At 33.9% G+C, this 27,018-nt stretch overlaps 1 protein-coding gene across 3 annotated transcripts in view; it reads left to right on the forward strand.

Moving 5' to 3' along the window:
• GSK3B (glycogen synthase kinase 3 beta) overlaps window positions 1–27,018 on the forward strand; it is a 167,138-nt gene that overhangs the window by 57,288 nt on the left and 82,832 nt on the right. For all 3 annotated transcript variants that reach the window (XM_031455135.2, XM_010981569.3, XM_031455129.2), the window contains exon 2: window positions 5,089–5,282. In XM_031455135.2, coding sequence (XP_031310995.1) covers window positions 5,089–5,282 — 194 coding nt within the window. The remainder of the gene's footprint in view (window positions 1–5,088; window positions 5,283–27,018) is intronic.

Raw genomic sequence — 27,018 nt, forward strand, 5'->3', positions numbered from 1 at the left:
CCTGTGCTATACAGTAGGTCCTTGTTGTTTATCTATTTTATATATAGTAGTATGTATATGTTAATCCCAAATGCCTAATTTGTCCCTCATCCCTTCCCCTCTTTGGTAACCATAAATTTGTTTTCTATGTCTGTGAGTCTGTTTCTGTTACGTAAATAAGTACATTTGTATAATTTTTTTAGATTCCATATATAATTGATATAATATTTGTCCTTCTTACTTCACTTACTGTCTTACTTCGCTTACTGTGATAATCTAGGTCCATCCAGGTTGCTTCAAATGGCATTACTTCATTCTTTTTTATGGCTGAGTAATGTGTGTGTGTGTGTGTGTGTGTGTTTGTGTGTGTGTGTACGAACACATATATACATACAAATACTACATCTTTATCTCTTCATCTGTTGATGAACGTTTAGGTTGTTTCCATGGCTATTGTAAATAGTGCTACTGTGAACATTGGTGTGCGCCTGTATCTTTTTGAATTAGAGTTTTCTCTGGATATAAGCCCATGAGTGGAATTGCTGGATCATATGGTAACTCTTATTAGTTTTTTAAGGAAACTCTATAGTGGCTGCACCCAATTTACATTCCCACCAGCAGTGTAGGAGGGTTCCTTTTTGGAGATGTTATTCTTGAGGTAAAGGAAGAGTTTACAAAGACAGTCATTACTGACTTTTTTCAGTTTATATCAGTAGAATGGTGTATGAACATCTCTAAAAGCCTAGTTATGAAGTGTCACAGTTACTGCTTTTTCTCAGCTCTGAATCTTAAGAAACAATGAAATTAGAATGTCCATGTCAGATACCTCCAAAATAATTACACATGTTTGAAGTGGCCCTTTCGTTTTTGGATGCTCAGTCCATTTCTGTGTGGATCGTGTTACCCTGTGACATTTGTTCATCTCAGGGAGGATGGGTCTGAGGAGTGACTTAAGAAGACTTTAAAAATGTAACCACAGGGATTGCTTACAGGTACAAACTTGTGTTTGAGAGATTGAAAACTAGGCTGCACATACCATTTTGGGATACCCCTAAGGCTTTTGTAAAATTGTATTCTATATTTAATGACCTTCAATGGAGAGTGGTTCTTCTGTTGCATACCATTTTCCCATTGCTTCATGAGGAGTCTTTTGTGGTTTATATATGTAAAATTTATCTATTGTGGTAAAGAGTAGGGAATTTAATTCTGTGTTCAAATTATAGTAGGAAATTTATACCACCAGAGTGAATTTTAATTGTAATAGTGGCTCCTAGGAGTTCTCTGGCCAGAGAGAAGGCCTAGAACTGAGTTGTTCCCAATGCTTTAATGTTGTTGCTCTTGAGAGACAGAGGCATTGTTTGGAGACTAATTTTATTGTAATTAGTGTGAGTCTCACGATACCATGCATTCTGGGAAATTTAATATTAGGCAGAGTGGTGACCTTTTTTTTAAAAATGAGGCACATTTGTTATGAATTCTAGTTTTTCATTCATTCAGTGAATTTCTAGTTGGTCTCTTGGTAACAGTGCTTAAAATGCTGCTCTATTGTTGATATCCAAAGTTATCCAGTTTCTAGTAGCAAAAGTTAAATTGTTTGAACATCACAGAATTAACTTTTTGTATTTTTGTTTTCCATATGCTTTTGTTTTGGGAGAAGTTTCAAAATCTAATGTTGCCAAAGTATTTTTGGAAATAGCTCTTTACCTATTAATAAATGAATAATTAGGAATGAAAACTGTAAAAGATTACTCATTTATTCTCTTATTACTTTGGAGCTGATCTTTTTACATTGTATTTTCAGAAACATTATTTGCTTCTTAAGGATGTAAAATATAGCAGGGATAGCATGAGGCAGGTGAAGAGTTCTACTTGAAAGCTGTATGTTGGACAAGTTCATCTCTCTTAGTCTTACTTTCCTCATTGGCATAGTAATCATAATAAGTATGTCCCACCATTTATTATAAGTATTAGAATAGATGAAACAATGAGTCAGAAAGTTCTTTGTACAGTGAAATTTTATATAGCTGTTATTTTATTGCTGAGTTGGCAAATTGCAATGCCAAATGGTGACATGCTTTTCCTTGGCACACTAGCTGCTGACTGTCCCATGCAGTACTAATGTTCATGCCAAGTCACCCCCAGCGTTATCTTACCATTCTTTACAGTTACGCTGTTTCAGGTCTCTGATGGAGTAGTCTGAAGAGCTTGGTGATTTATGAATAAAAATTCCAGGAAATTTGAGACAGAGCCTGAGAACCATTGTTCCTTGTATACCTAGGATTTTCTACTAGTGGGAAGTATAACTGCTCAAAAGAGAATAGAGTAAACCTTTTAAGTTTCTTCCAAGATAGTTAGTTTTTTAATTCTCTGTTTATGGTTTTTATTAGATGTGCAAGAAGGTGAAACGATTGGTCTTTGTCCACATCCAGTTGCAGTTTAAAATTGAGGCCTCAACAATCTCCTTAAGCTATAGCATCTATAGGACCTGTTTATCTTTCTACTCTGCTTTTAATATTTTTGCAGAATTAATCTTATTTATGCCTCTTCCCATAGACAAATCATGATGCTGGGATAGACATTCACAGGCTCAGTAGTTGAGGCTTAAGCGATGCCAAATACCACATTTGTGATGAATATCTTTCAAAGCTGGTTCTTGAAGCCTTGAAACCATTTTTTCTGAAATATGAAGATTTTTTTAGAAATGCAGGCTGAGGAAGCAAGTAGGGAAAGTCATTACACATGCTTGTATTGCTTAAATTCTTTTATGGTAGTAAGTACAAAGCTGTGGCTATTGTTTTGTTTATTGAAGTATGGTTACATAGTAGAAAAGCATAATTTTTGGTTTTATATACCCCAGGCGGTTTTTGTTTTCAGCTAAAACTGTGGAGTATAATAGCCGTTCTTAATATGTTAATTTGTCTTAATTAAAAAATGATGATGCTTTGTTTTGTGAATTAGATCTGTAAGATTTTGCAAGCAACTTGTTCAGTGGAATTGAAATTACTAATTCATAGTTCTTAAAGTATATACAGAGAGAGGTTTTTTTGGTAATGTAGTTTTGACTTGGATGATACAGGTAAGAGTCAAACTGTTTGAAATCACCTGCTTTTTATTTTCTTTGGGACAGTTGGATATTGTATTCAGTACTTTGGATTTTAATATTTCTGGATCTGACCTTTCTAGATCACCTCACTTAAAGTTTAAGTTTAGAAGATTGTGATTCTATCTTTAGGAGTGCCATAATACAAGATGCGTTTAAAGATAGGTTTATTTTACAAATGAAAAAATAACTTACAGTAAGTTTATACTCAAAAGTTGTTGAAATTAACATGGTCAGAAACAAAAGTAATATGGAATATTGAGGGGAGTGAAGATTTAGAACTCAGATTAAACTAGGTTTTTAGCAAATATTTTTAAGATTTATTTTACTAGGAAGTGAGGTATGAAGGGAATATTTGAAAGCTTTGAGAACTGCTATATATGTGTTGACTTGTGCTGGGGTTTATGTGCATTTAAAGCATATGCTGGAAATAAAAATGGTGGTGTTGACAAGATTTGAGTTATTCTTTCTACAGGTGGCGTTGGATTTGTGCTAACTAAATATCTGTTTGGGTGTTTCACCTTAAAACTAATGACATGCATGTTTAAGATAGCTGGCTGTTATAAAATTCGGACTGCCTACTATTCACCTAGCTATCTTGTGTAGGAATCATTTATTGCATTTCTATCTGTCATGAAGGCTGCCATATAAGCAAGAGAGTTCATCAATTACGGATATTGCTTTCTGGCTTTTGTCTACATTAATACCTCTGTGAACTTAAATGACTATAAATGTTACAGCATGCCTCTAACATTTGGATATTTATTTGGCTGGCAGTTTTATATTTGGTAGGGGAAAAACTCAAACCATTGGAAAATTAGATTATTATATTTTTAATCTTTTAAAATGTGAGGTATAGATGAATATGTATTTCATAATCTTTGGTATCTAGGGTTAAATAGTATATTATTTTTCTTTTTTGAGGTTAATATGAATTCAGTTAACATCTTAAAAATAAAATAGCTATAATAGAAGAGTAGCAAAGGGAAAAAAACGTGTAGTTTAGTCAGTAAGCCTAAGGATTTATATTGTACTGAGAACTGGTTTTGGTTTTAGATTTGTCAAGAAAGAAGAAACACAAGTTATAAATTGCTACTTCACAATGATTGTAGTCACTAGAATCTGTGTATTCTGAAATCACTAAAAGTAAAATTTAAAGCTCTTTAAAATTAGGTGCTAGGCTATATAGAATGGTTTACAGTAGTTTAAGAATTCAGAGAACAAGATGATTGTAAAGTATGCTCAGTCAAGAAGGAGGTGGCTTTGAGATTAAATTAAAGAGAGTCTTTGGATTGCTACTGGCAGGGAGAGAAGGCACAAGGTAGTGAGAAGGCCATGAGTAGGCAGAGACTCCATGGCTGCTGAGCTAGTTATGAAAGAAGCTCATTTCAGAATGGGTTTGATTTTCTTTTAAGTTTCCCATCTCTTAGCCCCAAATTAACATTCCCCTGTTCTTTTCCCCATCTGACCTTTCTTGGAGAGGTATCACTGTTTTCTTAAAAAGAAGTAAGGCAGAGAAGCAAAAATTCAAAATCTTAGCTTTCTAAAGGCAGGGTGGTCTGAATAGAGTTAGTATAATGTAGATGTTTTCAGTTGTATGTATCTTATTTTCAAGTAAAATAAGAAAGCCTTGAGGAGAGAATTAGGACCTTTAGAGTTGGAGAGATAAGGTTGTGGGTCTACCATTCACCTTTTGATCTGGGCAAATTTAACATTCTTTTCTTTATATTTAATACAGGAACAGTACTATGTACTTCATTGGGTTATTTTCATTAAGTGAAATCACATGTATTGACTAAACATAGTGCTTTGTCTACAGAATGACTGAATAAATGGTGGTTAAAATAATTACTTATAATTGAAACAGTTGAAGTAATTCTATGTGATAAACTAAGATGAGCATTTAAAAATAATTTGTACTAAAGAATATAGTTTACTTTGTGTACTTTGGCAATTTTCTCTGCTTAATTCTTTGCAGCTCTTATTTTTCTATCCCTTTTTACTTTTAGGAGACAAGGATGGCAGCAAGGTGACCACAGTGGTGGCAACTCCTGGGCAGGGTCCAGATAGGCCACAAGAAGTCAGCTATACAGATACTAAAGTGATTGGAAATGGATCATTTGGTGTGGTATATCAAGCCAAACTTTGTGATTCAGGAGAACTGGTGGCCATCAAAAAGGTATTGCAGGATAAGAGATTTAAGGTAAGACCTTCAGTATTTCATACATTTTGTTGCTGTCAATACATGTAAATGATTATTTTTTCAGTTGTTTCTTTTTGCTTCAAATTTCATTTATGGTGCACATTTTTGTTCAGCTCAACTTCTGTAGTGACTTTATTTTCTGTTGTGTATTTTGTAGAGATAAAATTTACTGAAGATTGCACTGTTAGTTTTAAACTGCTGCTATGAGTGACATATGTATTTTAAATGCTGTGAAGGGTCGATTAAAATTTCTTAATTTCTTACTTTAAAAAAGTGGCCTCTCTCTGCCTTGGGTCTCACTGGTAAAGGAGACCAGAGAAACATTGCCTGTGGTAGATCATTTGGTACAGTTGACTGTGCTTCTTTTCTTAAAAAATTTCCTTTGAATCTGTGTGATCATTTTTTTCCCCATAACTGACCTTTCTTTGCTATCTTCTTATGTCTCTCTTCTATATACTCATAGAAACCAGTACTTCCCACAGTTTATTTTCATTTTTCACACCATCTCTTCAGGGGATCTTGTGCATGGATGGTCAGAGAGCATCTCTACATTATGATATAGTGGAGCATCAGGAGACCTGGGCTCTAATCAGGGCTCTGCCATTAACAAGCCGTGTTAACTCTGTTCCCTTCCCTGCTCTTCCCACCTCTGCAACATTTTACTGAGAGTCTCGTATGTGCTAGGAACTGTACTAAACATTAAGGGATATAAAAATAAGAGGTGATTACTGCTCTGAAACAACACGTAGTCTAGTGTCTGTATGCTCCTGAATGTCTCAAACATTCTAGAGAGGTTAAAAAAAAATTTCTAAAGTTTAGGTCTTCAGTTGTCTCTCTCCCGAGCATTAGTCCCATGTTGCCAAATGCCTACTGGATCTTGATATCTGAATGTTGTACTGTTGTCTCAAATTGGCAAGGCTTCTGTCTAATTCTGACTTATCTTTTAGTCTTAACGGAAATCTTTTCTATTGGTTCCCATTCCTTTTTGCTTTTTCCTTCTAACAGTTTTATCGTTCACCTGTCATTCAGACTCTTGCATTCTCTCATATCTCATATCTAGTCATCACCAAGCTTGGTTGATTTTTTTTTTTTCCCCTCACTGCCTCATTGAGCTATACCTTCTTTCCTTTTCTCATCACTACTGTTTCAGTCAGATCCTTGTTGTTACTTGGTTTAACCACTGGTAAAACTCTCCCTCTGATCTCACTTCCAGTCCCTTATGCTTGCCAACTTTAGAATAATTCCACAGTTAATTTTGGCCATGTTGTTCTCCTATACACAAATCTTCTCTGATTCCTCATAGTCTAGAAAATAAAGCCTGCCTGGTTTTAATTGTGCATTCAGGAGCTTCCATAGTCTTGCCATACCTCCAAATACTCAGCTTTTACAAACTGTATATGTTACTGTCCTTGAGATATATTGGTTTCTATGGCTTCTCTGCTTTTATTCAGTTTCCCTTCTACCTCTCCTGTTCTCCTGCTGTCTAAATCCTGGGCATATATAAAGATCCATGTCAGATTCTTCCTTTATGAAATTTCCCAGATGATTCCAGCCAGCCATATGGATCTTCTATTCTAGATTGCTTGAACACTTAATGTTCATAAACTAGGAAATTCCAATTTTTTTCATGACAGGAACTCTATTATTACGTCCATCTCCTGGATACCCACAAATTTAATGTGTTTTTGAATTAGTAGTTGATGATAGCAAATACTTATCAAATCCTTAATATATGCTTAGTAATCTAAGGTTTTTACATGAGTAGTTTTATATAAGCCTTATCATTACTACTGTGAGGTTGGTATTGTTATTATTCAGATAAGGAAACCTGCCCACAAAGAGATTATAAATTAACCTGTCCAGGGTCATACAGTTAGCAAGTGAGTAAATGGGCAGAAAAATGAATCCAAACAGTCTGACTCCAGAATACTTTGTTACATTTTATCTTTGCTATGTCAAACTAATATATTCTGTTCAGAAGTATGGTACTTGTGTTCTTTTTCTTGCTTTTTAAAAAAATTGAAATTTTTTCCTTTAGCATGGTTAAGTTATTCATTTGAAGTACAGTTTGAGTCATCCGTTTGTATACATATCCCTTTATAGAACTTTATCCCCATTCTTTTTGACTTAAAAAAAATTATATTTTCAATCTGTGAAACACTAACATGGTCCCTAAAATCAGAAATACACAAATGTTGTTCCCTCTGTATTCCTGGTCTTGTTTCCATTCAGTCTCTAGATAGCCAGTCTTACCATGTTCTGGTTTATTTTTTTCTGGGTTTGTTTTGCCCAAATGAGCTGCAAGTATACCGTTATTCCTTGGTATCCAGGGAGGACTGGTCCCAAGACCCTGCCCCCTGTGGGTATCCCTGTGGATACCAAAAATCTGTGGCTGTTCAAGTTCCTTATATAAAATGGTGTGGTATTTCCATATAACCCAAGCACATCCTCCCATATACTTTAGTCATCTCTAGATTACTTATAATTCCTAAGACAGTGTGGATACTTTATAGTTGTAAATACTATGTAAATGTTGTGTAAATAGTTGCTGATGTGGCAAGTACAAGTTTTGAATTTTGGAACATCCTGGAGTTTTTTCTCCCCTAATGTTTTTATCTGAGCTTGGTTAAATCCCTGGGGGCCCCTATGGAGCAGAGGGCCGACTATAATTTTCTTGCTTTCTTTTTTATGTAAAATGTAATGTTGTTAAAGATATTCTTTTGTACTTTACTTTTTCTGTTAACTATCGTTCCTGGAAGTCATTGTGTATCATGTCAGAGATTTTTCTCATCATTCTTACAGCTTCGTAGTATTGCAGAGTTGATTCCAACCTTCTTCTATATATGGATACTGAATTTTTTTTTCAATATTTTATAATCTCCAAGAAGGCTGTTATGAAAACCTTTGTGCATATGTAATTTTTTTTTTATTGGATGTATATCTTCAGGGTAAATTAAGAACTAGGACTGCTGAATCAAAGCATAAACACATAGGCAGTTTTGTATGATACTGCTGAGCTTCCCTGCATAAGGGGTTGTACAGATTTGCATTCTCTCCAGTAACAACATATGAATGCCTGTCTATCCACAGCTGACAATTTGCATTGATTTACTTTTTTAGTTTTTGCCAGTCTTGAGGTGAGAAATGGTATCTCATTGTAGTTTTAATTTACAATCTTATAAATGTAATTTTAACATCTTTTTATCCTTTCAGTGGCCATTTTACTTGTTTTTGTGAATGTGTGTGAAAATTGTCCTTTTTTTCTTTTTTTAGCCCACTTTAAAAATGAATTTTTGATCTTTTCCTCTCAACGCTGAAGAATTCTTTATTATGGATATAATTTTTGTCTGTGATGTAGTATTATTGCTTTGTGTGTTCTTTTTTTTTTTTTTTTTTTTTTTTTGCCATATAGATGTCCCCCCTGCCTCCATGCAGTCAAATTTGGTGTTCTTTTATCATACCTGGATTTTATTGTGATTAGAAGGCCTTTTCTTTAGCTTAAAGGGAAACTCAGCCATATTTTCTAGCATTTGTAATATTTCACTTTTTACATTTAGATCCCTGGTCCATTTGAAGTTTATTCATATATATGGAGTTTATTACTATGCATGGTTTGAAATATTGATCTAATTTTATCCTTTGTAAATCATTAATCAGTTGTCTAAGTACAGTTTATTAAAAGGTCTGTCTTTGTTCCAGTGATTTGAGGTGCTGTTGTTACTGTATGCTAAATTTCCACATATACTTGGTCTATTTCTGGACTTTCCAGTTGTGTTTTACTAGGTCATTTGCATATTTTTATGTCAGTATCACAGTTTTAATTATGCATCTTTATAGTATGTTCTAATGTCTGGTATGGCTAATCTGCCTTTGTAGCTTTTCTTTTTCATGTTTTTCCAGCTATTTTTTGGATGTTTATTTTTCCATATGAACTTTGTTATCAGTTTGGCTAACTTCATAAAAAAACGTTGATATTTGTAATTGGAATTTCTAAACTGTATATTAACTTATTAGGGAGTTAAATCACCTATTGATTTGAATTACCAAGGAATAAGAGACATCTTTCCATTTGTTCAGGTTTACTTCTGTGTTTTTCAGGAGTTTTACATACAAAGGATTTTGACATTTGTTGTTAAGCTTATTCTTCCTAAGTATTTTATTGTTTTTGTTCCTATTGTATAACTTTGGTTTTGTTTTCCTTCTGAATGCTAATAAGTGGCAGGCTATCTTATAGTATACTAGTTCAGTTATTTCCAATGTATCACTTTTTCTTTGTGGAACTTAAGTATTCTTTGTTCTTCTTCCTAAATATTAACTATTTGCCAGAAAATAAAATTTGATATATTGACCAATTCATTTCTCTTAATTATTATAAAACAGCAATTTTCCTGGCAGCTTACAATTCTGTAGTTTCACCTCTGTGATTTTAAATAGCTGCTACCTAAGATTGCAGTAAATAATTATGTATTTTCAAAACAAGACTGGAATAGGGTCTTCTTGCCCAGTTACATAGACCAACATTCTGAACCTCTGCTGGTGTCAGTGAGAGGCAGTTTGTTTCAGTGAAAAAACAAGAAGGGAAAGAATGGTTAGAAATAAAAAGAAAACCAAGGGTAATTTTTCCTGCTATATCTAAAGACTGAATTTTTTTTTTTAAATAAATTTCTGGTGTAATACTTCATTTCAGTGGTGTTTTAGTTACAATTTGAATGCCCTTTTCCTTCTGGACCCATAATACTATGGCAAATTATTTAAATTAAAATTAAACTACCTCAACTCGCCAGTTTGGAAGTGCTTATGATAGAAAATGCTGTAGTGGTGGTTTTAGGTGTAAAGTCCAGCTAGGTACCTTATGTAGGAGATCTTTGATATAAGAGCAGGGAGAAGATTAATCAATCCCCAAAGCTACTGATGATTGTTGAGGCTGGCTTTTCCAATTTGAAGATCAGTAAGCTACATTTTTAATTAATTAGTGATCTTAGCTTCATTAACTATTAATTTCAGTTCTCCTTTGAACTAGTCATAGGTTTCATATATCCTGCATGGTTTCATTTCCTCTGTGGTTGGGATGTGGGGGTAGGGAAGTGAAGTGTCACTGTTGTTCTGTTGTGAATGGAGAGTGATTTGAGCCCTACTTCTAATGTATACCATTTTGAAGAGTGAGGAGAGATAATGTCTGGGCTCCATCCTTTGCGATCATTCTCTGCATATTCTGGAGACAATATAGAAGAAATAAGACCTTGGTCCACTACTAGTAGTTTTGTAAGCTTGAGCATATCCATTAACTTTATGAGCCTCAGTTTCATCATCTGTAAAGCTGAAATGCTATTACTACAACAATGCCCTAGTTTGATACATAAAAATTTTGGTGCATAAAAAAACCCAGTAAATATTGTGCTCTCGTTTTGCTCCATTTACTCACTTGATTTTTGTCTTAATCAAATGAAGCAATGTATTGAGAATATTTACTTAATTTTAAAACCCCTTAAAATTAAGTTCTATTGTTTTTATTTTTAGGCATCTTAATTACTACAAACTGCTATTTATTTTGGATTTTTTCCTCTTTGCTTTGCTTTCTCTTAATTCTATTCTCAGGTACCTAATTATTTGTAATTATATAGCTATTTTAAGTCCTTTGTGGAAAATCTATTTCTTGATAAAATTGGCAGACAACTTGAAAGAAATAGTAATCTTTAGTTATGCCATATAGAGCTGTATTCTTTGGGTCATGAAAACTTGTAGTTACCAAGTGTAAAAAAACAGGTTTTAACCTTTGTAGAGGAGATAGAAGATGTAGGAAAAGTCTTAACACGGCATTGCAGATCTAAGAAAGTTACAGCAAAACCAGTAGAGAATCATCAGTCCAAGGTTGAACCATTAGAGGAATCCAGTGTCTCCTGGGAAAAGGGCTTTATTAAGTACATCTGCCATGCTGAGTCATTGGCTGGGAACAGTTCGTGGGAAGCTTGGCTTGGCCCCAAAGAAGAGAATGGCTTTGAGAGCTCAGTAGCTGGGACCATTGGTCAATGAAATTTCCTGCAATGGGATATCTGAGAGGCACATTTTCATAGTTAACACACCAAACTTTCTAAGGTAACAGACTGTTTTATGCTACTTTCTCAAGTGCCTATGTAGGATGATTAATAAAATATGTTTTTAATTGAATTGAATTTTCAGAGACTGTATAAAGGTTAATGGGGAAGGAGTCTGTTGATTTTGCTTTTAAAATTATATGTAGTTTTATTGCCTCCATTATCCCAGAGAGAAAAAAAGTGGAAGCATGCCATTTGTGGTCCTGAATGTCTTTTTTCTGCCTTTCAGTGACTTGAATGGCTTGAAAGAAAGAGAAATAAAACTTATTAGAAGGCAGCCAGAGCAATTAGGCAAGAAAAAGAAGTAAAAGGCATCCAAATTGGAAAAGAAGAAGTAAAACTGTCACTATTTGCAGATGACATGATATTGTGTATGGAAAATCCATTAAAAAAAAAAAGCAACTTAGAATAAACCAATTCAGTAAAGTTTCACACATATCTCTTGCATTTCTGTATACTAATAACAAACTACCAGACAAAACAGTCTCATTAACAGTTGCACTGAAAAGAATAAAATACCTAGGAATAGGTTTGACCAAGGAGTTGAAAGACCTGTGTATTAAAAACTAAAAGACATTAATGAAAGAAATTGATGAAGACACAATTAAATGGAAAGATATTATTGCTTATGAAATGGAAGAATCAATATTGTTAAAATGTCCATACTACCCAAAACAATCTAGGAATTTCATGCAATCCCTATCAAAATTCCAATGACAGTTTTCAAAGAAATAAAACAAATAATCCCAAAATTTGTATGGAACCGCAAAATCCCCCAATAGTCAATGCAGTCTTGAGAAGGAAGACAAATTTGGAGGCATCATGCTTCATGATTTCAAACTATATTACAAAGCTACATTAATTAAAACAGTGTTGTATTGGCATAAAAAAAGACACATAGATCAATGGAACAGAATAGAGCCCAGAAATAAGCCGATGCATGTATGTTCAAATCATTTATGATGAAGGAGATAAGAATATATAGTGGGAAAAGGACAATCTCTACAATAAATGATGTTGAGAAAACTGAACAGCCACATGCAAAAGAGTGAAATTCAACCACTGTCTTATACCATACGCAAAAATTAACTCAAAATGGGTTAAAGACCTAAATATAAGATCTAAAACCATAAAACTCCTACAAGAAAACGTACGTGGTAAACTCCATGACATAGGTCTTAGCAGTGATGTTTTAAATCTAAAACCCAAAGCAGAAGCAACGAAAGCAAAAATAAACAAGTGGGACTACATCAGACTAAAAAGTTCCTGCACAGCAGAGGAAACCATCAACAAAATGAAAAGGCAACCCATTGAACGGGAGAAAGCTAATATCTAAAATATGTAAAGAACTCATACAACTCAGTAGCAAAAACCCCAACAACCTGATTAAAAAATGGGCAATTGACTTGAATTGACATTTTTCCAAAGAAGATGTACAGATGGCCAACAGGTATATGAAGATGCTCAACATCACCAGTCATCAGGGAAATGCAAATTAGAACCACAGTAAGGTATCACCTCATACCTGTGAGGATGGCTGTTATGAAAAAGGCAAGAAATAACAAGTATTGGCAAGAATGTGGATAAAGGGAACCTTTGGGCACTGTTTAGGAGAAAATGGATGGTGCAAGCACTATGAAAAGCAGTGTGGAGATTCCTCAAAATATAAAAAATAGAATTACCATAGGATCCAGCAGTTCCACTTTTGGATATTTATCTGAAGAAAATGACAAAATACTAACTTGAAAAGATTAATGTACCCCATGTTTATTGCAGCATTATTTACAATAACCAAGCTATGGAAACAACCTAAGTGTTCATAAATGGATGAATGAATAAAGAAATTGTGATATGTATGTATATGATGAAATAAAATTCAGCTGTAAAAAGGAAATCCTGATATTGTGATAACATGGATAGACCTTGAGGGCATTGTGTTAAGTGAAATAAATTAGACAGAAAAATAGAAATATCACATGGTCTCTTATGTATGAAATCTTTAAAAAAGGAACAGCAATGACAAAAGATTAAGTTCATAGATACAGAGATTGGTGGTTGCCAGAGGCGGGAGGTGGGAGAAAAGTGTGAAGTGTCTGTTCAGGTCTTTTGCCCATTTCTAATAGTTGATTGTTTTCTTGCTGTTGAGTTTAAAGAGTTCTTTGTATATCTTGGATAACAGTGCTTTCTAAGATGTGTTTTACAGAGATTTTCTCCCAGTCTGTGACTTGTCTTTTCATTAGTGACTTAGAGCAGAAATTTTATATTTTAAATGAAAAGTCAAATTTACAACTTTTCTTTCATGGGTTGTGCTTTTTGGTGTTGCATCTAAAAAGTCACCACCAAACCCAAGGACACTTGAATTTTCTCCCATGTTGTCTTGTAAGTGTTTTATAGTTTTGCCCTTTACATTTAGGCCTTTGATCCATTTTGAGTTAATTTTTGTGAAGGGTGTAAGATCTGTGTTTAGATTCATTTCTTTGCATGTTCAGTTGTTCAAACACTATCAGTTGAAAAGACTGTCCTTTCTCCATTGAAATGCCTTTTTTCCTTTGTCAAAGTTCTTTTGGTTATATCTGGTGGCTATTTCTGGGCTTTCTGTTCTGTTCCAGGGATCTATTTGTTTGTTCTTTCTCTAGTAGCATACTGTTTTTTGTTTTTCTGGGCTTTTTTTCCCCCTGTAGCTTTACTGTAAGTCTTTAAGTCAGTTAGCATCAGTCTTTTGACTGTTCTACAATACTGAAGTGTCAGCTGTTCGATTGCCACAAAATAACTTGCTGGGATTTTTATTGGGATTGCATTAAATCTATAGATCATGTTAGGAAGAACTGGCATCTTGACAATATTGAGTCTTCCTCTCCATATACAAGATAGGTTTCCATTTATTTAGATCTTTGATTTCTTTCCTCAAAGTTTTATAGTATTTGTCCTGTAGATCTTGTACATAGTTTGTTTGCTTTATACCTAAGTATTTCTTGTTGGGGGGCAGTGGTGGTGGGTGCCGTTGTAAACTGTATTGTTTTTTAATTTCAAATTTCAGTTGTTTATTGCTGGTACATAAAAAAGCAGTTGACCTTAATCTTGTATCCTGCAACCTTGCTATAGTCGGTTATTAGTTCCAGGGTGTTTTCTGTTTTTGATGCCTTGAGATTTTTTACACAGAAAGTCATGTCATTATGAACAAAGATAGCTTTACTTTTTTTTCTTAGTTTGTGTACCCTTTATTACCTTCATTGGGCAGCACAGGGCCATCTTACTGCATTCTATGCAGTGTTGAGTAGGAATGGTGAGAATCTTGAGTCTTTATTGCCTGTAAAGTATAGAGTTACCTGTAGAATTTTTGTAGATGTTCTTTATCAAGTTGAGGATGTTTCTCTTTATTCCTAGTTTGCTTAGAGTTCTTATGAATGGATGTTGAATTCTGTCAAGTACATTTTCTACATCTATAGATATGATTAAGAAATTGATCAGTTTCAGCTACGTTATCAAATTTATGGGTACAGAGTTTGTTATGATATTTCTTTATTATTCTTTTATTGTCCATGAGATCTGTGGTGATGGCACCTCTTTGCTTTTGATATTAGTAATTTATGTCTTCTCTCTTCTTAGTTAACCTGGCTAGAGGCTTACCAGTCTTATTGATCTTTTCAAAGAACTGTCTTTTGATTTTGCTGATTTTTCTTTGTTGATTTCCTATTTTCAGTTTCTTCTCTAATTTTTATTATTTCTTTTCTTCTGCCTACTTTGGGTTTAATTTGTTCTTTTTCTAGTTTTCTAAGTTGCAAGCTTAGATGGTTGATTTTGGATTTTCTTATTTAATATATGCAATCGTTGCTAAAAATTTCCCTCCAAGCACTGCTTCCACTGCATTCACAAATTTTGATTTAGCTCAAAATACTTATTTTCTCTTGAGACCTCTTTGACCCATGTGTTAATTTAGAAGTATGTTGTTTATGCTCCAAATATTGTGGGGTCTTTCTGACTGTTTTTCTGTTATTGATTTCTGGTTTAATTTCATTGAGGTCTGAGAGCATACCTTGTATGATGATTATTCTTTTTAATTTGCTCAGGTATGTTTTATGTTGATGATGTTCTATATGAGCTTGAGAAGAATATGTATTCAGCTATTATTGAGTAAAATTTTTCTGTAAATATATTAATTAGATCCAGTGGATTAATAATGTCATTCAGTTCAACTATATCCTTACTGATTTTCTACTTGCTGGATACATCAGTAGCTAATAACTGATGAAGGGATATTGAAACCTCCAACTATAATAATGGATTTTTGTCTATTCCTCCTTGTGATTCCACTAGTTTTTGCCTCAGATATTTTGATGCGCTGCTATTAGGTGCATACAAATTAAGAATTGTAATGTTTCTTTGGAGAATTGACCCCCTTTTCATTATGTAATGCCCCCTTTTATCCCTGATAATCATTCTTGCTCTGTAGTCTACTTTGTCAGAAATTAATGTAACTACCTCAGCTTTCTTTTAGTCTTAGTATAGTATACTGTCTTCTTTCCCTTTACTTTTCTTTATTAAAAAAAAATATATATATATATATATATATATAATTAAACTTACCAACTTAACTGTTTATTGTTTTGTTTGTTTGTTTTGTTTTTGGCTGAACTCTACTTTTTCCCAGTTTTATTGAGGTATAATTCACAAAATAGCATATGTTTAAAGTGTTGTACAGTGTGATCATCTGTTATATGTATACACTGTGAAATAATTGCCCTAATAAGTTAATTAACATATTCATCACCTCACATAATTACCTTTTTTGTGTGTGCATTGGTGAGAATACTTGAAATCTACTCTCTTAGCAAATTTCAAGAGTACAATACAGTATTATTAACTATAGGTACCACACTGTATATTAGATCCCCATCATGTTACGGCTTTGAATACCATCTTTCCATTTCTCCCACTCCCCCAGCCCATTGTAACCATCATTGTACTCTCTGTTTCTATGAGTTTGACATTTTTTTTTTACAGGATTCCACATATAAATTAGCTTATGATTTAATTTACTTTGATACTCAGAAGTTTTAAAGTTTGATGTAGTCCCATTTATCTATTGTTTCAATCATTTGTGCTTTTGATGTCATCAAAAGAAAGAACTCCTTTAACTTGCCACAACATGGATGAACCTCAAAGACATTATGCTAAGCGAAATAAGCTAGTCATGAAAAGTTATTTATGTTGCCAACTTCAATATCCTGAAGCATTTCCCCTTTGTTTTCTTCTAGGGTTTTTGTAGTTTTAGGTCTTTGATCCATTTTGAGTTAATTTTTGTGTATGGTGTTAGGTAAGAGTTCATCACCTTTTTTTTTTTTTGCTTGTGAATATTCCATTTTCCCAGTACCATTTGCTTTAAGAGATTATCCTTTCCCCTTGTGTAGTCTTACACCTTTGTTGAAAATCATTTGGTCATATATGTAAGGGTTTATTTCTGGTTTCTCTGTTCTGTTCCATTGGTCTACATATCTGTGTTTATGCTAGTTCCATACTGTCTTGATTACTGTTGCTTCGTAGCTTGTTTTCAAGTCAGAAAGTGTGAGACCTCCAACTTTGTCCTTTTTCAATATTGTTTGGCTCTTTGGGGGTATTTTGAGATTCCATATAAATTTTAGGATTTTGTTTTTCTATTACTGCAAAAGGTGCCATTTGATTTTGATAGGGATTGGCTTGAATCTAGCTGGCTTTGGGTGGTATGGGCATTTTAATGATATTAAGTCTAATAGTTTTCAGTGTACAAGTCTTTCACCTCCTTGGTCAGGTTTTTTCCCTAACTATTTTATCCTTTTTGGTACTGTAGTAAATGATACTGCTGTCTTTTTTGATTGATCATTGTTGGTATAGAGAAATACAACCAATTAAAAAAAAAAAACCTTTATTGTGGTATGGTTCCTGTGCAGTAAACTACACATATTTTAGATGTACAATTTTATGAATTTTAATAAATATATACATCCATTGAAACCACCACCACAATCAAGATAACCTAAAATTTCCATCACTCCCCAAGAGGTACAATTTTCGAATTTTTGAGTGTTCATTTTGTATACTGAAACTTTGCTGAAATTTTTTCTTAGTTCTAACAGGGTTGGTGTTTTGTTTTTTTTTTTTATTTATTTATTTATTTATTTATTTATTTATTTATTTATTTATTTATTTATTTAAATTCTTTTGGTTTTTCTGCATATAAGAACATCTCATATGTGAACAGAAATAATTTTACTTTTTTCCCCCAGTTTAGGTGCCTTTTATTATTTTTCTTGTGTAATTGCTTTGGCTAGGGTTTCAAGTACTGTGTTAATAGTAGTGATGAGAGTGGGCATCCTTGCCTTGTTCCTGATTTTTGGGAAGAAACTTTCAGGTTTTTATCATTGAATATAATGTTAACAGTGGGCTTTTCACCTATAGCTTTTATTATGTTAAGGCACTTCCTATCTATTTCAGTTGGTTGAGCATTCTTATCTTGAAAGAGTGTTGAATTTTGTTAAATGCTTTTTCTGCATCAACTGAGGTGGTCATTTGATTTTTGTCCTTCATATTGCTAATGTGGTGTATCACATTGATTTTCTTACGTAAAACCATCTTTGCATTCCAGGTATAAATCTTTGCATTTCAAGTATGAATTCTTGCATTGCAGGTTTAAAACTTGGTAATGCTGTATAATCCTTTTTATGTGCTGTTGAGTTTGGTTTACTAGTATTTTGTTGAGGGTTTTTACATTCAGTTTCCATCAGGAATATTGGTCTGTAGTTTTCTTGTTGTGTCCATCCCTACTTTTAATGTTTTTGTGTCTTTGAATTTAAAGTCATTTTCTTTTAGATTATATATTAAAATTTATTTTTAAAATGATTTTTATATGTTTTTAAATTATGATATGTGATGTATAAACCTGTACAATTTTAATGGTTTTTTAAAAATTTCACTGATAGTCTCTGTCTTTCATGTTATAGATTTAGGCCATTGATGTTTAAAAAGATTATTTATATAGTTGGACCACATTTTTACCATATCTTACTGTTTCTATTCATTGCCTTTGTTCATTGTTTCTTGTTTTGCTTTTTTTCCCTCTGTCTTTAATTGAGCATTTGATATGATTCTATTTTTTCTCCTCTCTTAGCATATCTGTTATACTTTTTTTAAACCTTTGTTATTGGTTGTACTTGAGTCTACGATATACATTTTACAACTTTTTAAAGTCCATTTTCAAGTAACAAACACCTCACTAATAGTTAAAGTACCTTATGACAAGGTATTTCCAATTTCTCCTTTCCATTCCATGTAACATTGCTATCATCAGTTTCGCTAATCTGTTAGATACCATTACTGAATACACTGTTATTATTATTTTGAACAAATGGATACCTGCTAGATAAATTAAGAATAAGAAAAATAAAATATATTTTACTTTTATTATTCTTTCTCTAGTGTTCTGTTTTTCTTTTCTGCAGACCTGATCTCACCTATGACATTTTCTTTCTTTCTGATGAATTTGTATTTTAACATTTTTTGGATGGGAGGTCTGCTGTTGACAAATTCTGTCAATTTTTGTTTTCCTGAGAGAAATCTTTATTTCTCCTTTACATTTGAAGGATAATTTTGCTGGATGCAGAATTCTAGATTGATGGCTTTTTTTTTTTCTTTCAGCACTTTAAATATTTTACTTTACTTTTCTTGCTTATGTGATTTTTGAAGAGAAATTTGATATAATTCTTTATATGGCTGTAGGTGAGCCCCCCCCCCCCGCCTTCTTTCAAGATTTCCTCTTTGCCTTTGATCTTTTGCATTTTAAATATGATATACCTAGGTGTAGATTTTTTGGCATATCCTCTTCTTCCATCTGTGGTTGGTTGTCTGACATTAATTTTGTGAAATTCTCAATTATTGATTCAAATACTATTTCTGTTCCTTTTTCTTTTCTCCTTGTGTTATTCCCATTATGCATGTTACACCTTTTGTAATTGTCCCACAGAGTTCTTGGATATTCTGTTCTGTCTTTTTCATTCTTTTTTCTCCTTGCATTGCAGTTTTGGAAGTTTCTATTGACATCTTTTCAAGCTCACTGATTCCTTCTTTGGCCATGTCCAGTGTGTTTATGAAATCCCTCAAAGGCATTGTTAATTTCTGTTACAGTGTTTTTGATTTCTAGCATTTCCTTTTGAATCTTTCTTAGAGTTTCCATCTCTCTCTGCATCCATTACCCATCTGTTCTTGTGTGTTATCTACTTTTTCCATTAGAGCCCATAGCATATTAATCATAATTGCTTTAAATTCCCAGTTTGATAATTTATCATCTCTGCTGTGTTTGGTTCTGATACCTGCTCTCTATTTACATTTTGATTTTTGTCTTTCAGTACTCCATGTAATTTTATGTTGAAAGCTGGACCTGCTATATTGTGTAAAAATTATCTAGGTAAATAGGCCTTTAATGTCAAGTTTTATGTTTATCTGGCAGGAGTTGGATTATGTTTATTGTTTGCTGTAGCTGTGTCATAAATTAAAATTTCTTCTGGTGTTCTTTTATTTTGTCTCTGCTGTTGTCTTTGGGTTTCCTGAGAGAATTCGTAAATAAAGTCTGAGAAATGTATTTCTTTCCATATATTTCCCTGCTGTTATAGAGGAGCACAGGGCTCCATAAGTGGTGGTAAGGTGTGGAGGGAGGGCAAGTGTTCTATATTCCTAAAATTAGGTCGTAGTCTCTTAGTGAGCCCGTGTTGTGGGCTTGACCTTTATAAATGCTTCTTAGGTTTTTTTGTCCCCATCATCCGTAATAGGGGAGACAAAGGTAGAGGGGACTGGAGTTTTATATCTCCCATCCTTTACATGGAAGGCTAGATGATGTTAGAATTGGTTATTTCCCTTCGGCCACTTGAAAGTCTAGTGAAGGCTAGTGTTGGGTATTTCCTTTCCCTCAGTTCAATTAGCTCCGTAGAATAGTTTTTCTTGAGGGAAGTCTCAAGAAAAGAATGCTCTAGGCCTATTTTTAAATGGCTACTTTTTCCCTCTTCCTGCAGCCAACAGATTTTTCTTAGATCTTCATTTTGTGAACCTGGTAGGACTCCTGGAAGTAAAAACTGAGAAAAGTGTGGGCCCCCCTTCTGTAGTTTTTAACTTTCAGATTTGTTAACAGTTGCACCCCTGTCAGTTACAGTTTAAGTCTTCCTGTACTGGTACTGGCTTCACAGGCAATTTCTGCTCCTGGGCTTCTCCAGTAAGCTTTTATGTATCTGTCGGTTTGTCTCTGGTTTTTAGGGCAGCAGTTTGTCCTGTGACCACAGTTCTGTGATGGACTTAAGGAGAGGGCTCGTTTTCAGTTTGTTCAGCTCTTACTGTGAAGATAATAGGAATGACTTCCAAGTTCCTCCAATGCCAAACTGGAGACCAGAAGTCCTTCCTTCACTCATTTAAAAATAGGTTTATTTATCTTTTTATTGTTGAATAGAGGTCTTAATTCTGTATACAGATTCCTTATCAAATATATGATTTGCAAATGTTTTCTTCAGTCTGTGGATTGTCTTACCACTTCCTTGATAGTATCCTTTGAAGGACAAGTGTTTTTTATTTTGATGAAGCCCAGTTTATCTATTTTTCCTTTGTTTGTTTGTTTGTTTGTTTGTTTTTGGTGCCCTGGTCTTATATCTAAGGATCTTTGCCTAACCCAAGGTCACAAAGAGTTACTTTTATGATTTATTCTAAGTTGTGTAATTTAAGCTCTTACATTTAGGTCTGTGATCCATTTGGAGTTAATTTCTGTGTCTGGTGTAAAGAAAGGGTGCAGCTTCCATCTTTTTTTTCAGGTAGATATCTAGTTGTCCAAGGTCCATTTGTTGAAAACATTATTCTTTTCCTATTGAATTGTCTTGGCACTCTTGTCAAATATCTGTTGGCTATAAATGTAGGCATTTCTGGACTCATATCAGTTTAATTCCATTGATCTGTGTCTGTGTCTTTGCAACTACAGTACTGACTTATTTAACTTTGTAGTAAATGTGGAAGTGTGAGTCCTCCAACTTTTTTCTTTAGCAAGATTATTTTGGATATTCTGAGCCCCTTGCACTTATTGTCTTTTTTAAAAAAAAAAAAAGACAGCTGGAATTTTGATAGGATTACATTAAATCTGTAGATCAGTTTGGAAACATTACCATCTTAACATTAATCTTCTAATCCATGATTACAGAATGTCTGTCTCTTTATTCAGATTCGAATTTCTTTTGTTTTATAGTTATCAGTGTACAAATCTTAAACCCTCTTGTTAAATTTATTCTTAAGTATTTCATTCTTTTTGATGCTATGTTAAGTGGAACTTTTTTTCTTAAATTCATTTTCAGAATATTCTTTGCTAGTGCTTGTTTATTTTGACACCTTTTCAATATGCATTTTAACCTTTGTTTGGAGTTTATTTTTATATTAGGCTAGGTTAAGTTTTATAAATGGTCACCATAAGATAAAAATTCCTGAATCAGATAAAGCATGGTGGTGGGATATAGCAGTTCTTGAACTATAGGGTGTAATTTCTATTTTACCTAAATTATTTGAAAAAGACTTCATTGTTAACCCTCAGCTAGTCTCTTGTGTTCCTTAATGTGCTTGGTGATTATAATATCTGAAGGTACTTGTTTATGCCACTTTGCCACTATTTCTAGCTTTTTAATTTCCTAATGCTCAAAAAATATTGAATAGAGCCCTTCATTAATAAATTGGACAAGTTATTTCACACCTCTGAATTTGTTTTCTGTTGGTAAGATGTAGGTGGAAATATTTAGTAATTACATATTTTTTCCTTAGAATCATGTGAGGGAAGTTAAATACAATAGCTTTTTCAAGCTGTGAAGCAACATCCAAATATCAGGGGCCTTCTCTCTTCAAATTAGATTTTACCATAATTAGTTTGGGATAATCCAGCCAGATTTATCTGAATAAGCTCCTTTAATACTTTACTCTTCCACTAAAAAACCTTCAGTGACTTTGAGGTAAAAGATCAAGTGTAAATTAAGGCTAGTTAACTCAGTCTGTGTATTCTATGTGCAAAGGACTAAACAGATATTATGTAGGTCATAAGAAGAAATATGATACAGTCTGCATTTAAGGACTTTACAGTCCATACATTTAAGAAGTTTGCAGTCCATATAGAATGACAGGACAAACATTTGAAGTGTAAAGTATTAAGCAGATCATGTATTTCGGTATCAGATATGGGAGTTCATGATTTGTATGATGGAATATCTTCCTGAGGATTCTCCTCTGTTGATGGACACTTAGATTGTTTCCATATCTTGGCTGTTGTAAATAATGCTTCAGTGAACATGAGAGTACAGGTATTCTTTGAGATAGTCATTTCATTTCCTTTGGATATATACCCAGAAATGGAATAGCTGTATCCTATGGTAGTTCTATTTTTAATATTCTGAGGAACTTCCATACTATTTTCCATAATGGCTGCACCAATCTCCATTTCCACCAGCAGTGCACAGAGGGTCCCTTTTCTCCACATCCTAACCAATACTGGTTATTTTTTGCCTTTTTTTGATAATAGCCATTCTAACAAATGTGGTTTTGATTTGTATTCCCTAGTGATTAGAGATGTTGAACATCTTTTCATCTACTTGTTGGCCAGCTGTACGTCTTTGGAAAAATACCTATTCAGGTCGTTTGCCCATTTTTAAATCAATTTTTTTTATTATTAAGTTGTATGAGATCTTTATATATTTTGGATATTAATCCTTTATCTAATACATGATTTGCAAGTATTTTCTCCCTTTCCTTAGATTTTTTCATTTTGCTGTGTAGAAGCTTTTTAATTTGATGTAGTCCCACTTGTTTATTTTTGTTTTTGTTGCCTTTGCTTTTGGTGTTGAATCTGAAAAGATCATTGCCAAGACTGATGTCAAGAAGCTTAACCCCTATATTTTCTTCTGGGATTTTTACGGTTTCAGGTCTTTGCATTCTTTGAACGTAATAGCTGATTTGTGTTCCTGTCTGCTAAATCCAACAGCTGTGTCTACTTAGAATCAGTTTCTTTTGGCTCTTTTACTTTTTTTATCTGGCTGTAGATCAGCTTTTCCTATTGTTTACATATCTCACAATTTTTTTGTACAGTTGGACATACTTGATAATATTTTGTAGCAACTCTGGGTTCTGTTATTTTTTTAATCCTCCTGAAACTTGTTTTTTTGGGGGGGGGGTTCTTCCTTCTTTCCTTCTTCCTTTCTTTTTCTTTCTTTCTCTTTCTTTCTTTCTTTCTTTCTTTCTTTCTTTCTTTCTTTCTTTCTTTCTTTCTTTCTTTCTTTCTTTCTTTCTTTCTTTCTTTCTTTCTTTCTTTCTTTCTTTCCTTTCTCTCTTTCTTTCTTCCTTCCTTTCTTTCTTTCCTTTCTCTTTCTTTCTTCTTTCTTTCTTCCTTCCTTCCTTCCTTCCTTCCTTCCTTCCTTCCTTCCTTCCTTCCTTCCTTCCTTCCTTCCTCCCTCCCTTCCTCCCTTCCTCCCTCCCTTCCCTTCCCTTCCCTTCCCTTCCCTTCCCTTCCCTTCCCTTCCCTTCCCATTTACCTGCATCTAATGTATAGAATCTTCCTTCTCCACAGTTTGAAGCCCCTGAATTCTGTGTTAAATCTTTATTCTAATTTTCATTTTTAGCCTGATTCTTAGGAGTTGACTCTTTGTCTGCAAAGCTTAGTGGTCAACCATCTGTTGGTTAGAGATTGTCTTCAAACATTAGTTTATAAAGCTTCCATCATTTTTTGATAATTCTGTACATGGATTGGGGAATACATTCAAAATTCGGGCAGTTTTTAAGTCAGCCTCAGTTTGTACTTTCTCCTAGGCCCTCTTGGATCTCTCCTGCATATGTGCAGAACCTCTAAATCAGCCAGGGGTATGTGGAGAGCTCATTTAGCGCCTCTCTCATCTCCAGGATCTCCCTGTTAACATTTCTTAGTGTTCTGCCAGTCTGTCATTTTTCCCCAGCTGGGACTGCATCCTCAGGGTAGCAGAGCTGTGGGCTTCCTTACTTTGTTTCCTATCAAATTTGCTATTTTTATACCAGTGCCGTTGGTCATGGGTTTTTGTTCTGTTCTAAATGATGGTAGCCCCTCCACAGAAGCAAAATTCCTAGTTTTTATGGCCAACCCTGACCATATAAAACTACCTCACTGTCTGAGGTGGAAGGTGATTGTGGAGGATGGTAATATTTCCTAGCAAAAGGTTTTACCGGCCCCCACTATCCTAACTCCAGTATCTAGCAGTGTTTAATGAATAAATGCTTCTTGATTTGCTGTTGCCTTTTGTTGATTTCCAGAGCCCTGAAATGATTGTTTTCTACAATGTAGTTCTTTTATAGGTGTTTTGGGAGAGTGAATTTGCTGATTTCTTCATTCTGCTATAGCTGAAACCTTAACACAACTTCTTACTATCTTTTAAACTTTCTGACTTCTTAGTTCTTTCCCTGTGTCTCCCAGCCCCAGTTTAATACCCTCTAGTCAGACTTTTGTCACCACTGAAATCACTCTTATAAGTCACTAACATTCTGCATTTGCCATGTCCAGTTGTTAGTTTTCTGTTTTCATTTTAATCAGCCTTTCGGCAGCTTTGGGCATAAATGGTCACTCTCTTTTTTTCTGAAAACTTACTTTACTTGGCATCTAAGATAACATTCTCCTTTGTTTTTCATCCTGCTTCATTGATTACTCCACTTATTCTGCTCCTTTTTATACCTGTAAATATATTTTTGTATTTGTCCAAACTTTTATTCTAGGTGAGGTTATGAGATCCCCTTGCTTTAAGTCCCATTTATACAAATACAGATGCATATTTCCGGCTCTATATTTTCACTGAGATATCTAATAAGAATTTCAAACTTAATAGATGGAAAACAGAATTCTCGATCCACTTTTTCCTCCAAATTTATGCTCTTTAGGTTTTAGAATGATCGTTTAAAAAAGTAAATTAGATTATGTCATTTTCTTGGCTTCATTGGCTTTCCTTTACATTTAGTGTGAAATTCAGTTTCTTACCATGATTAATGAGAGTTTATATGACATACCCCCTACCTATCTCTCTGAACTTGTCTCCCACCTCTCTTCCTTTTCTTAGCATATTGCAGTCACATTCTTCGTCAGGCTCACCTCCAGGCATTTACATTTGGAGTTCCTTATAACTGCTGTGCTCTTCCCCCATATCCTCACATGGTTGTCATCTTCATATCACTAAGTTTGTGTTCAGGTCTTACCTTCTTTGTGAGGTCTACTCTGACTTTCCTGTCTAAAATTCAGCCTCTTCTCTCTATCAAGATTTGTCCTCTTTATGTGAAAATGTGTGGTTTATTCCTCCTTTCCTCCATAGAAACTTTGTCAGTCTTGGTCACTGCCCTGTCCATAACATTGTGAGTGATGCTTGGCACAAAACAGGTGAACTATTTTTGTAGAATAAGTTTTTTTTCTAAAGAATTAGTATGTCACTAGTGAGCTAATAAAGGACAACTCAGTAAAAATGGTTAGGCTTGGGATAGTTACATATTTAAATCCATCTCAGGCATAAACTTTACCTAATATTGGCTTGATAAATACTCAAAATATTGCTCTAGAAAATTTATATTTTGGATCTTTTAGGGAATTTTAAAAATAATAGAATATGAACAGAAAGTAAGGGTGGATGAATATTTAGGTCTCTGTACTTGCTTTACTTATGAATTCTTTTTGATGAAAGATCATCTGCATAACCTTAAGACAACTTCTTATTATCTGAGAATTTAATATTTCTCTGTTATGTTGGTTAATGAGTCTTGAAAAATAGATAACTTATTTTAACACAGTAGGCTATATTAAAAAACAATCTTAATATCTGAGAGGAGTGATTCTTAGCTTAGTAACAGTTCTCCCACAGAACTAGCTACCTAGATGTGAATTGACAAAGTATAGACATAATTCAGGAATAGCTTCAATTTGGAATGGAAATGGACAGTTTTGAAATTTGTAAAGTTTTCTGTGTCCTTCTCTGTAACAGTCAAAACTCAGAATCTGACATCAATTATTATCTTTGTTGAAGCAGGTATATTGCTTATTGCTGCACATATAAACCTTTTATACTAAGTAATGGAATGAAAGATTGATGTTTTATAAAAGAATTTAAATTATCACTGTATACAGAAGCTCAGCTCTCACAGTCAGCTTAAAGGGACAGATGGAGAGTCATCTTGAGTTTCCCATTTCCTTTTAGAGAACACACTGGAACCATCATAGAGTCTATTGGAAGTTTCTAGAGGAGAAGGAACATTTGCCGCTTTCTAATACCATCTTCTAAGAACTGGAGCCCACTCAGCTCGAGGACAGTTCTGCTTATTAGGCTCTTTGTCTGCTGTGCATCCCCTGCCCCCACTTTATTTGGCCTTATTTCCTAACCATAACCGCATTTCCCTTCCAAATTCCCAGGTGTATACTTTATGTGTATAACTCTTCTGAATCATTATGTTAACTGAAATTTTATATTTTCTGCCCACTTAGCAGATATTTTGGTATTCTTTCTCTGTATTATATAATTTGGATCTTGTTAACTGAATTTCTGACAGCTAAGTATATTGTAATTTATCTTTGTTAATATGTATGTACTCTTCAAATTATTACTGCAAAATTTATGTTG

This window comes from Camelus dromedarius, chromosome 2 (genome assembly GCF_036321535.1).
Source record: "Camelus dromedarius isolate mCamDro1 chromosome 2, mCamDro1.pat, whole genome shotgun sequence".
Lineage (NCBI taxonomy): Eukaryota > Metazoa > Chordata > Mammalia > Artiodactyla > Camelidae > Camelus > Camelus dromedarius.